The following is a 13,707-nucleotide window of genomic DNA, read 5'->3' on the forward strand; positions in this document are numbered from 1 at the left end:
TTTTGTCTATTAGAACTACCACACTAGAGACTCTGAAGACCAGATTTGATATCAAGTTTCAAATCCTTGACCCCCATCCTTCCATCTTTGTACATGGCAGCTTGGCTCCTGCGCTCTTGCAGTAAGGGCATTTAAACCGACCACAAGATTGCATGCACAGGAAGTGAATTGCCTATCTAGCAGAGCTTCCAATTCTTTTAAATGAAGGAGGTACTGCATTTGGGGTATCCAGAAGAATTTCAATCCAATCTTATGCCACAATGAAGCAATACTACCATCTATTATTTATTTGGTGAAAACAGCTTTGAAAGGTTATCCTGCCATTCCGGCAGTAGCATGGGTAGGCTATATTGACCTTCATTCTTCTTATCCTTCCTTTCAAAAAAATTGTGCAAGAGCTTTCTTGTCACTTCTGGAAATAGTGACTTTTTAGCTTGCTAAATTTACTTTCTTTTTTATGAATAAGTCAAAATTGGCCAATGTAGCCTGTTAAAGGCTGTCAAAAATACATTGTTACAATATACTTTTCTTTCTGAAGTCATTTTTTATTTGTTTGTAAAAAGTGCTCTGCCATCCCACCCGTGGGTGGGATTTTTTAAGACTATAATGAAAGTTCCTCTGGAGGGGAACTAAAAGTACAGATAACTATTTATTCTTATAGCACAAGAAAACACATTCATGAAGCCTACCATGCGTTTTGGTATTATTTTTGTTGTGCTAAAAAAAAAAAAATTCTTCTATGGTGGCTGTTGCAACTGCGTACGCACACAATGACGGTCAGCCGTGAGGGTGCGAGTGGGGGGGGGGGGTTAAGGGGGCAAATGGCAAAAAGCATTGGCAAACGCAATAGGTTTCATATGTGAGTCCTATTGGCTTAGCCAATGCTTGTTATTTGCTGATTTTAGGAATTGTGGGCCAGTTTAAGAAGAGGTAAAATCTGAATCCATGCTTAAAAATACAATGTAAAAATATTCTGAAAATAAACAAGTGCTGTGGTAACTATGGCAAAGCCAAAACCTTTTCTTTTTTGAACCTGTTAGACAGCTGCCCAGGGAAGCTGATCGAGATTCATGGCAAAGCTGGCCTCTTTCTGGAAGGACAGATCCACCCAGACCTTGAAGGCGTGGAGATCATAATCAGCGAGAAGGGAGCCTCTTCACCACTGATCACTGTTTACACTGATGACAAAGGATCCTATAGGTAAGGGAAACTTCCAAACCTAGACCTCGCCACACTGGTGTTCATAATGGAACAGTTCTTTAAATATACACACATAATTTACTTACTATTGTGCTGTAATTATTGTGCATTTCCCAAGTTTCGTTGTACTTTCTTTTATTCTTGTCGCAAAGTTTAATTCTTGATAAGACGTTTGTTTTCCAGTATACGCACATTACAAATCGAACTGTTCTTTAATGTTGTTTGACGATTAGCTAATATTTTAGTGATATAGGGATTTTTTATAGGAATTTTGAAAGGTAGGTTGGAAAGAAAGTATTATTTTTCTCTAAAGTGCTTTAATCTGGGTTAAAAATAGTAGTGTCGTAGTGTTACAATGTAAACTTTGAAAATCAACCATAGTGGCATCAATTAAACATAACTATCTTGCCCAAAAATGTTCAGCTAATTTTTATTCTTAAAATATCAGGTTAGGCGGTGCAAACACACATTAAAAGTTCATGGCGTGTAGTAATTTACCAATTTAAACCCTGATTTTGGGGTAGGTTGGGTTTTGGTTCAGAATGGATCTGGTCTGGCAGTTTGGGCTGGACTTTCGCTATTGGAGCAGAACCAAGGCAGATATGCATATAAATCGTCCAGTCTGAGATGGCATTGGGCAAAACAATATGGATTGGGGTGCGACCGCCCCCACCCCCCAAAGTAAATACAGGTGTCTGAGTTTAATTCAAGCATTCCTTCCATCACTTTTTTGTGTTCCTCAGTGTGTCAGATATGTCCAGATGTGGGTCACATTCCTATTGTGCCAATGGAATCTGCACTCTACTGAACAGGTCTTGTTGGGCTGAAAACAGTGTGGGGTTTCCTGTGTTCCAGTTCAGAACTGACTTTGCCTTGAAGTTTGGTCTCACTTTTTCTATTGGAGCAGAACCAAGGCTAATTTGCTTATTATACCTGGGCCCTGTCTGAGAGGACATGAGGGGAAAAACATTAGAATGGGAAGCAGCCAGAGTAATTACCAATAGCTGAGACTAATTCAAGCGGTCCACCCACCCTTTTCTTCTGTTCCTGATTGAGTTACCCATTAAATTGTAATCCCTTTGCAAATTCCTGTTTCTTTTTAAATCCAGATCTATTAAAGAGCATTCAGAAAAAATGAATGATTGCTTTCCAACCAGCCTTTTAATATTCCAAATATAATCCCTTCCTGAAATTTACTGGTGGAAAACATGCAAAAAAAACTTGGTACATGTGAAATTGGATGTTCTAAGCACCCATCTTTCTATGTAATTCACCCTATATAGGAGTGTCACTTTCATTTACTAAAACCATCATCATCTTGCAAACACCTCAAATCTTCAATTAGTCATTTGCTTAATTACACTGCAGAGGTATGTAACTTATCCCTGATATCTTTGTGAGTCGGTTGCCAGCCTCTTTCTTAACTGGTATGGCATTTTGGAGGTAACAGGTAGTGTTCTGTGTCTGATACTAAGGAAGGTAGATGGGAATGTTTCTAAAGAGAAGGGGACAATGCCTGTTCTGTGTTGTTTTGTCTGCATGTTCATCATATTTTAAAATATCCTCAAACTGATCACAGTTTCATTGCTCAAAATGAATGCCATGTTTTGCAGTAGATTATATTGTTTTTTATGCTTGTGCCTTTAAAATTGTGCCATTTACTAGCATTCCAGGCTCTGATTGTGAGGTTTGCATTTTTCAGCAGAAGCCATGGATTTTGGGCAGTCTCTGGCAAGAATTTCTTTATAATTTCTCATCCACTCGCATTTCACAGTTATGAGGCATCCTGGGCCTTTCAGAGTTCAAGTACTGATGGACACTGGCTGGAATATATATGGGACTGTTGAACATGCACACTCCATGTGGTGACATTAAGTTCATAATCACTAACACCTATAATATATTTAGTTAAGTGATCTTAGTGAGACTGAAATCCAGGGAGAGTTAAATCCTATCCTTTTGGCTGCCTGTGACAGTGCCTTTCTGGTAATTTTCTATAGCAATATAGGCTAATGAACAACAGTAACATTTGCCTGCTGGGTTCCTTGGTCACAAAGACACATGCCATATTCTACAACAAGAGACCTTCAATCACTGGAGCAGGCGGTTCCTTCAGCAAAAGATTACATTATTTACAGTGCAGCCAAATTTCCATCGAAAGAGATGTAGGATACTCAGAACAGTGGCATAGGATAGCCTAGTGGCCAAAGAAGGGAAATGAAATGTAGGCGACTGCACCAAGGCCAACCCTCCATGGTTCCAGAGACTAGATTTTACCATCATCTTGAGTCCTGGAGCCTTCCTGAACACACAAGTTGTGGCCTGCGTTATGCTATAGAATCAAGACAGTCTCTCCTTCGGAGCATGGTGCTGCGTGCACAATGTACTGGGAGGTTAAGCATATCTCTCTTGGAAGGGGTATATTATGAGGGCCAGTCTCAATCTGCTTCTTTGACTATGGAATGGAGCCCAACCCCATATGTGGGCAGTCTGTCGCAGTCCAAGCCTGACCGTGCTCGCATACCTCCTGACTGCTCCTCTTCTGCTACATGTAGAGCTTGTAAATTATGATCGACTCAGTCTCTCCTTCTGAGTGTGGTGCTTCTTCAGTGCAGTGAGAAATCCATCACATATTCCACAATGGGTGCGAGTAATATGACTCAACAAGCTTTAAAGATTCGGCAGAGGAGAGGTTGGGTCTTGCTGTTCTTGATGCAGGAGTCTTTGCGGAAAGCGGAGGCCACAGAGTGAGTGACCAAAGGGTCTTTTCGTATGGCAGAAAATTCCTCCCTTTCCCAGAGCTCTGGTGTAGTCCTACTCCTTCCTTCTCTAATATTATTCGGCCATAGAAGAAGTGCAGGCTTCAGGTGTTAGGCCCAATCAATGCAACTAAGTGTGACTTGCGACACGTGCAGTTTCAACTGAGCTTTCAGAGCAAGTCAAACAGATACAATAAGTGACAGGCCTATTGATGTAGTGGATGAGTTGCCACTGTGAAGAGGCACTTGCTGTTCACAGATGGTGCTGACTTGAGACAACAAGCATTTGCAATGCAATAGGTCTCGCATTTACCAGAGTTTGAGCTATTGACATTGCAAATGACAATGCCTTTTATTTAGGTTTTAAAAATGAAAACAAAAATAAAAGGCATTGTAATTTGCAATGTCAATAGCTCAAACTCGCGCAAATGCGAGACCTATTGCATTGCAAATGCTTGTTGGTACATGTATTGCAAACAGAATTTGTATCTTACTGTGGACTTATGCTGGACTTGCAAGTCATTGAATTTGCTGATATTTCTTTTTTGGTACTTAATTTATACCAATAGAATAATTCTAAAACTATAAGAAGTACCTACTGCCTAGCTGGAAAGCAGTGACAAGTAATTTTGCGAAAAATCAAAGGCACAGCAAGCGAAAGCGTGCCCAGCAGGAAGATGACCTCCTGCGACATCTTCAGCAGGTGCTGCTGGTGGGGCTATTAGCACACTCAACTGGTTCAGCTAAGATCTGCGTTACTTTAAGGCCGAGAATCATAAATGCCTCTGTGAATCCGGCCCTGTGCTTTGAAGCGTGTTGACGAGAAGCCAGCCTAGCGCCACCAGACAATGAGTCCACACAAGTGAGAGACGTCAGTGAATATATTAAAGATTATAACACACTGTGCATGGCATCGGGCAGCCTTCTTCTCTACATATGCCAGTGTTTTAGGCCAATTAAAGCACGCTTTGTGGGTTGGGGCCTGTTGGTAACGTAGAGGGAGCTTGGCTATGATGAATATGCAGGACTGTAGGAAAAAAAGAGGCGGGGTTAAGCCTGTCTCGTGCTTGACGGCCCTTCCTGCTCCCATTATTAATGGCCTGGGTGTGAAGGCTCCTGCCGTGACCCCCACACACAGTTATCCTTGGAGTGATGGCTCCTATAAGAGCAAATGGTTGGGCGCTTGGTGGGGAAAGTGACTGAGATGGAAGAAGGACTCCCCAGCGCTACTTAATCCATCCCAGATAAAGCTCTGGGGACAGCGACTTAACAGAGCGTGAAAGAGAAAACAAACACTGGGAGCTACCTGCAGGAACACTATCGATTACTCCCTGGGCCGCGCACTTCCTACTCTGACTGAGGCGGGCTTCAAGCAGGCACCAGTCTCTGCGTTGTCTGTTGTCTCCGCCAATGCAGGGTTGTCTGCTACTTTCTATCACTAGTGCACAGTCCTAAACGTGCGCTTACACGCCCTAGTGACAGAGTGCTATTTAGTGAGCACACTGATAGAGCGTTTATCTGGGCCAACTCAGTTTTGTCTATGCGGTGATAAAAGGTATCTCGTTACCTGCCAGCATTTAGGAGAACAAGCGCTCTGCTGAAATGGAAGGTGAGGTACCTTTCAATGAAAATAAACGTCTCTGGTGCTGTAAGCCACTGAGCTCTCTTGCTGCCCTTTGAACTTGCAATATGGAGAATGCTCACGGATCTCTGAAGTAGAGATTCACAATTGTCATTCAGTTTGCCATACTTCACTGGAAAGTTATGTAGGAACAGTATCCATATTACATTAACCTGACAGAATGAGAGTTATCCTAATATGCCATTTATGGTAAGTGTAAATAACCGAGGTTACTAATACCAACTTCAGCCGCACTCTATCGACCTCAGAAGGCTAAACCCTCGCTTTCACCTTGCCAGATCTGGAGCTTGTGAACTGCAGCAGACCGCACCCATGTCAATGCGAGCACTTAACTCGCTGAGCCGAGATTGCTGTACAGCTACATTTCACAGAGCGAGGGATTGCTAACTGAATAACTCTGCCTGATGACCTTACAGACTTAAGGACCAAGCTTGCGCATTCTTTACGCAAGACATTTCCTGTTGTCAGAGAGCGAGGAAGGTGGAAGCTGCAGTGTGTACTCCAAAACACAAGATGGCTGCTTAAATAAAACTTGCATTTAAAACAGCCAGTGAGGCATTGTTTTCCTCTTTATATGTTTATTTGTGCACTTGCTCCTGTTTTCGCCTCAGTCCTCACTAGCGCCGAAGCAATCACATATTCACTTCATTTTTTGGCAGTGCTACTTTAATGTCTCGTGTTTTCAGCGCAGCTGCTGGCTACATTCGCGTGCACGCACGAGCACACGTAAAGCGCTGGCTCAGGCGAGACCTAAAAAAAGGCAGCTCTCCAATTTGGTACTGTTGCCTATTTGCCATGAAGAGAGGTACTTGCATTAATGTGAATATATAGGATTTAGCAAATTTTCTGCAGATCAATAGATGTCAATACAGCACCACAATCGGTGAATTGAAAGATGTCAAGAAGAATCACTGTCAGAAGTTGGATTATTAATTTGGATGGGGTAACCCCTACCAACCTATTAAGCACTGTCTGGTTAGGCTAAATAAAGCAAACACAAGATGATAGACGGAGCGCTGAAACTTTTTAGACAACCCCAGTCACATATTTGAGTTGAATCCATCATCGTTCTTTAGCTCACTTTGCCACCTCAGTTAAGACCCAGCTATATGCAAATCAGTCTTGGCCCTGCGCCCAGTGGGAACAGTCCACCCGTACTGCCAACCCAAGTCTTCCCTGAACTGGAAACAAGCATCCTGGGACTGGTTTCGGGTAACATCCCTCATCAGCCAGGCTAGCTTGAATACAGTGGCAAAGTGAGCAAGGGACCCACGTCTGGGCATACCCTGCTAAAGCATAGTTCTTTAAGACTGTAGCTTGCTTCTGGTAATTATGTCACAAGCAGGAGGCAGTTCCCTCGGAAACTGCATGTTAAGTTTAAACAATATCAACAATTTTAAAGAAAAGAAGTCAACCCAGTGAGATACCAAAAACAATTTAGATAAATATAGAATAAAGAAAGAAGGAATCAAAATGATTAAAATGGTATAAGAGGAATTGAGAGATTAATGTGTAACGTTTTAAGGCAAAAAGCGACTAGAAAAATGAAAGCACCATTGATAAACCAAAGCTCGCTGTTGACTGAAACCTAGACATGTTTTCAGCTGCACTGCAATGGAGCGGAGGTAGGGTGAATAGACTGGGTCATCCAGGTTAGAGTGTTTATCTTCTGATTTAGTCGCAGAAATGGAAGTCCAAATCCTTCAGCCGTACTCTCGTAAAGACCCCATAACCAGACTCCATTTTAAGAATGTTAAATTAGCCTGCCTGTCTTTGGCCCATGTCTTACGTCAGTATCTTTTGCAGTACTCATGAAAGTGTCTATTCATCTAAACAATTACTTTGAACACCTAAGGTGACAGAAGTCTGCTACAAGTTCCCTGAAATCTTCAGTTCAAGGTTTAACAGTGAATGTGCGAAATAAACATGTACTCCCGTTATGCTAGTTCGTACTGGTTATGCCTAGTACCAAGTGAAAAGTTCCCATTGCAAGTTAAGTCAGTCCTAAATAAACCCCATAAAATGACCACTAAATCATAGAGGTCTTCGCCCGAGGTTATCGCAGGAGGTCCTGGCAGAGTGCTGTATTAGCGCAGCATCCATTCTTATGTTAAGGTCTGATCAGGGGAGGAGCTGAGCTCAAGTTATTTGTGTCTTCCTTCCGATGAACACTCTCTTGGCTGAAGTTCGATAATCTAAACTGCACTGCTGTGAACAGATATGCAGTGTACTGAATCCCAGGAAACTCTAGAGGCAAGTAAGAGACTTCATACTCTCATAGTGTAGGGCATAGAAGTAGTATTTAAGGTGTAAGGCTACTAGGAGCATTCCAATTAGGTTAGAAATGTTCACATTATTCTCGTTGGTGACCTGCATTGGTGCTGTTCTAATTATGGTATTTGCGGTGATCAGTCATGTACAAAGCAACAGGATGAGACTGTTTAAAATAAACTTTTAAAAATATATAGTATATTTTTCTTAGTGTGGTACTTGTGTGTTCTATTCTAAAGAACAAAATTGTGTTTAAATTACCACTGCATCCCTGATCCTTTTAGTGAAACCCACACAACACGGACTCCACACCAGCAAGTATGTCAAGTGGGGTTGTGTGGGGCTACAGCAACCTGGAGTTCACGCTGAAGTGTTAGAGCACTGAACTCAGTTCAGGCACCTATGGGATGGAAAGCCAAACCTTGTAGAAGTAGGCCAGAGTCTCAGTTTAAGCTACTGGGCAATGTACAAAAGGTGTGACTGGTGCAGATCCCTTGAAGTCTGATTAATTGGTGTCAGTCTCCTGCCGAAGCTGATGATTTTAGTACCAAAGCTTTGAGTGGGGGGGAAAAGAATTTTGTAGCTGCGGAGGTAGCTTACTTGGTCAGATTTGCCTCCTCACCCTAGTTCAAGGTTTTTCCTATGGGTATCAATCATTTTTATTCTCAAAATCATCCAGCAGGGCAAGGCTGGAAACTGTAGATGAGAAGGACTCCACAAGGCGGGTTTGCTTTACCACTAGATTCAGCTGAACCGGTTTTCAGAATGACAAAAAGCACATAGTGAGACTAACCTAGTTTTCGTGCCCACCTTGCATGTGACCTTACTTGACAGCCTCCGTAGATGGTCAACATTTCTAAGAGCAATTGGGTGAAACCAGTTTTACAAGTGCCATTTTAGGGTCAGAACACATGAAGTGTGGCACTAAATAGCAGTGTCGCAGGGCTCAGAGTCTTCATACCAGCCAAAATAGAGTTGGATAAATAGGCGAAAAATTCAGCCTGACCGTACAGAATAGGAGAATTTGTTACAGTTACCATCTTGAAGGTCTGTTTGTCTGATTTATTTCTTGAACAACCTGAGGATCAGAATGGTATGCTATTTCCAGATGAGAAAGAAAGCTTTTTCTTTCCACTTTCGGTAGTTCTACTGTGAGTTTAAGCGCTGTTTAAAGATCTCTTCTTGAAATATCCATAGATGGAGGTGATTCTTTTTCTTCTAAGTTCTCGAAGTTCTCAGTGATGGGCTCAAAAGATCATTGAATGACCATAAAGTGTGGAAGGAAAGCCTCTCTCTTCCTCCAGCCTACTAGTATGCTTTGCAAGAAGGGCTGAAGGGTCTGAGAAGTTGTGTAAATTTGTATCTGGTCCTGGGTCCTGCTGGAAGAAGCACTTCTACCTTTCTCTGGTTGCTGGTGCTGGGCTGATGGTATTTGTCGTATTTGTAGTTGGATTTCCATTTCATGTAGTATCACTTAAGTTGATAAAGAGGAAAATTACCAAGCAATGATAAAAGTTCACCAAACCATAACGGCTTAAAAAATCATACATTTTTTACTAGACCTACAGATATAATAAAGGTGCCTTTATTAACCACTGTTTTACAAGAAAGGCATTTATAAGACTGGAGTTGATGCTGAAGACCCAGCAGTGCTCACAGTTATGGAAGAAGTACCATTCATCAAGACGCCAAACGATTAGTGTTATTTAGTCTTCTCTGAAGTTTTGCTTCCCTAACCAGTTCCTTAGTGACTGAAACAGTGGTTTTCAAGGTGGAAGTCAAAAGTGCGTCCGACAGTAAGGCTGTGATGTGCCTTTGGAGCTGTGTAAGTCTATCTTCCACTTTTTTGCCTTTATGGTAGAAGCAGAACAAGGAGAAGACGGATTTCCCTGTCCTTGGGATACTTAGAACTGAAAGTCCAGATAAGTGGTAACTCTAAATGCATTTTGTGTAGAGAACATCAGTGCAGATATTTTTAGCTCCTAGAAAGTTACATGCCTTTAAAAGATACTTCTGTTTAATGAAGTATTAGCAGAAAAATAACTTCCACGGCTTAGCCATGCATACAAAATGAGCAAAACAGGTTTACCTTCTCCACGTGGATGTGAGGATATGAAATCCCAAGAAACACTGACTGAAAATATCTGGTGAGCCCCTTTATCTAACTTAACATGCGGTGGAAAATCTGATTAGTTACTTACACATAAACTACAGTTCTGTAGCTTTGGAATCTTTCACATACTTTTCTCCCACCTCAAAATCTGAGCAGTTGAACCTCTGTAGGGTGTGGAGGTTTATGTCTCACCACCAATTGACATGAACTTGGGTCACACTACAAGATGGCTGTTTCAGTGTTATCTAAATGGACTTGTACTCTACTATCTAAACATTCCTTTGCGAGAATTTCCCAGCCATACCGCTTCGAATAATTCAAGCTAGTGAATCCGTGAAAAGATACCAGTGCTGGATACCTGTAGTAATGGCTATACCAATGGATCTTTAGCAAAATGATGAGATGTGGCTATTCTCCAGTCACTAGCTTCCTTGCTATTCACTTGCTAGATATAGATCTGGGATGCCCTGTTCCTGGGGCAGCCATGCGCTCTACAAGTTTATAACTTTTCCTTCCTAGTTGTGTCTCTTTCCCCATTCAAATATGGATTTTTATGATCAGTTATGTCCCCTATCTTGGACCCCAACGGTTTCATGTATAAATCACAAATACATGTATGTTCCCTCCAGTTCCAGTTATGAAGACGCAAATACATGTGCGTCCACCGTTAACATGTCCTCTTTCAGATCCGCCATGAATGGGCCGGATATTCCATTCCTAAGTACGAAAGGCCACCGGCTTTATATGGTTCACTTATGCCATTTCACAGTCCAGGCGAGTAGGCCCTGATTCTGCCATTAAGCTCTTCCTGCCTTCTGCCTCTGAGAGCTCCAGTCTGAGCCTGCATCTGTGACCATGAACTTTGTCTCATTCCCTGCGCGGCTCACGGTGCCTGACATCAGCTTGTTGCCTGCCAAAAACTGTATTTCACCTTCGAAATTATCTGCTCCGCTCCCTGCCCAATGCATTCCTGTCTAGTAGTTTAAGTAAACATTCTTCCAGCTACCGAGCAAAGGCCCGGCTTCTCTGTCTTTATGCAAGTAATTCATAGCCCTATTATTATGGAAGACTTCTGCCCTCGCATCTAGTGTAGACACTTAGACGCTTGTACACGCACTCACAGTCAGTATAGTCAGTATAGAATAAGATTCTACTCTAAGAGACCTCTCTTTTGGATAACGTAGTTCTTTAAACATAGGATGTTAGATATGATTTGGGATAAGGTTGACTTGACCCTCCAGACATCTGTCGCCACATGTAGAGTTAAATGTCAAATCCCCTTCACCCCCTAGTCGCACGTCAATCATACGTCATGCTGCTGCGCGCGCATTTCTGCCAAGTATTTCTGCTGACATTGCGAAATTCTTTCATGGAACCACCCCAGTATGACATCATACCTGATGACGTTCTTTAGTTACACCCAGTTACGCCCACTTTTGCTACGCATGAATGTTCTATCTCTACTATCAATTGTTACGCCTCCTGCATTTGCTTCACTGTAATGCCTATTGTATAAAAGTGATTACTTATCAATAAAGTATGTACTTCACTTCCTGAACCTCCGTGGTGATGGAACCTGGAGTCAACGATTCGAATCGTCCATTGGAATAAAGCCCATTCCGAACCTCTAATATCACGGATTTTGCCTCTTATTTTACTGAGCTATCTTTATTATTTTTCTGTATCAAATTAAGTCCCGGTAATTAAATTATTTACCACATGAATGGCGCCCGAACAGGGACACTTTCTCATCTCACGCGCCGGCGGTGCGTTGCAGGCCCGGTCTCCTGCCACAGCTGGACGGACAACAACGCGTACCAGCAGGATTTCCTGTATCTCCCTCCGGTCAAGCGGGGGCGACTGAGGCTGCGATCAACACCCAGACGAGGCGGTGAGAAGTGCGAAGTATCCCGACCAGAGCCTAGCTGAGAGAGCAAGATCCGAGGTATACAGAGGCCCACCAAGTTCCGAAGTTCCGAGGTTTCCGATGTTCCGAAGTTTTCGAGTCAAGTCCAGTCCAGTTCAGTTCAGTTCCGTTCCGAGGCCTTCCGTTCCGAGCTACCCGGTGAGTACCATTACTGGGGAGGCGTTCTGGCGTGCACATAAGTTGTGCCGGTCCAGACGGGTTTGGGTACACAAATCCGGTCTGCACTGTTGTAGCAGTGTATCTGTACTGTTTAGCAGTATATCTAGTATATCAAGTATATAAATTCAGAATAATTCAGTTAATGCCGAGGATTATGTCTTGTGATTAAGTTTTCTTAGATCGTCATCATCATTGTTGCTCATTTAAACGTTAAATGTTAAATGTGTTAATACGTCCTGCATATTGTGGTGTGAATGACTGTTCATTATTGTGTTTATTGTATTAAGTTTGTTCAAGACCAAGTATCAGATCAGTTCTCAATATGCCGCTCTTTTCGAAACTAAGACAGATCACAACTAGAAAAGGGGTACTCGAAGAAGCTGTTCCCATTCCTCCTAGGGACACTCCAGGGTACTTCATGTATCATAAACATGGCCTAGACGCCATATTATTTCTTGATCTATGGGTAGACTACACTAAGGAATTATCAGAAAGTCAGAGGTGGCCCGCAGCTGGGACCTGGGATGCAGATTGCATCATGAAAGTAGAGGAAGAATTATGGAAAAGGAAAGCTAGACAATCACAGAAAGACGCCATTGAATTATGGCGTAAAGAATCGTATAGACGTACAGAAAAAGCACGTAGACAGGAAGAGAGGAGTAAGGAAAATTCAAATAAAGTCCGAGAAAATCTATTAATTGAAGAAGGTACACGAGTGAAATCAGAACAAGTAGACAGACAAAGAAATGCCCTTATGAATGGTATGTATCCCCTTCTGGCCGAGGGATTACCTAAGGCTACTCCGGAGATACCAAAAGACTTGCCACCCCCATTGTTCCCAATAAAAATGCATCCTAAGGGGCATCCTAGAACAGCAGAAGATGTTTTTCTTTCCTCATACTTAGATGAAGCAGCTCCCGAGTATGCTAACCCCGCCCCACATAGACCGTCTGCCGGGGAGGTTCAACGCCAAGTTCCTGTATCTGTATCCCTACAGCATCAAATTCTGACACAAGTTCCGGCAAGCACATCTGTTTCCACATCTGTTCCTACAGCTGCTTCTACAGCTGTGTCCACACCTATAGTTGCTGTATCGCGTTCAACGAATCCTTTCACGCCCGATACCCCAGACGGGGCTACCGGAGGTGCTACCAACATTTTTTCTACGCCACCCAGAATAAATAAACTTACTTTTCAAGAATCAGCACATCCACGTACCCCCAAACTCATAAATTCCCGCACGCTTAAGGAACTTCTTGTAGATTGTAGATATGACCCTGTGCCCGGAAAAGAGGACGAAATGATCCTGGCATCATTACGTATCAGACGAGCTGCGGGGTATTTAGGAAAGCTACCAGGAATGACTATGCATCTAGATAATATATATCATTTTGTCCAAACAGGGCGAGATTCTGAATGTATTAACAGAGCTATGGAATACCAGAAAGTGGAGATACAGGGGGAACTGTTACGTTTCCTCATAAATTGTGTAATCAGAAATCAAGACCGACCGGGGGTAGATCCGGAAATAATGCAAACCCTTACCAGATGGAGCCAGAATATATCAGAAGGGAGACATGATAGGCAAAAATGTATAATAGCCATGTGCCGAAAGATCCGTAAAGAAATAGAACGC

General features: G+C 42.5%; 1 protein-coding gene across 1 annotated transcript in view; it reads left to right on the top strand.

Moving 5' to 3' along the window:
* The window catches only part of LOC146789754 (BOS complex subunit NOMO1-like), a 343,657-nt gene that overhangs the window by 194,134 nt on the left and 135,816 nt on the right, over window positions 1-13,707 (top strand). The window contains exon 21 of the mRNA XM_085632091.1: window positions 1,041-1,200. Within this exon, the coding sequence (XP_085488217.1) occupies window positions 1,041-1,200 (160 nt within the window). The remainder of the gene's footprint in view (window positions 1-1,040; window positions 1,201-13,707) is intronic.

Source organism: Triturus cristatus, chromosome 10 (assembly GCF_964204655.1).
Source record: "Triturus cristatus chromosome 10, aTriCri1.1, whole genome shotgun sequence".
In the NCBI taxonomy this organism is placed as follows: domain Eukaryota; kingdom Metazoa; phylum Chordata; class Amphibia; order Caudata; family Salamandridae; genus Triturus; species Triturus cristatus.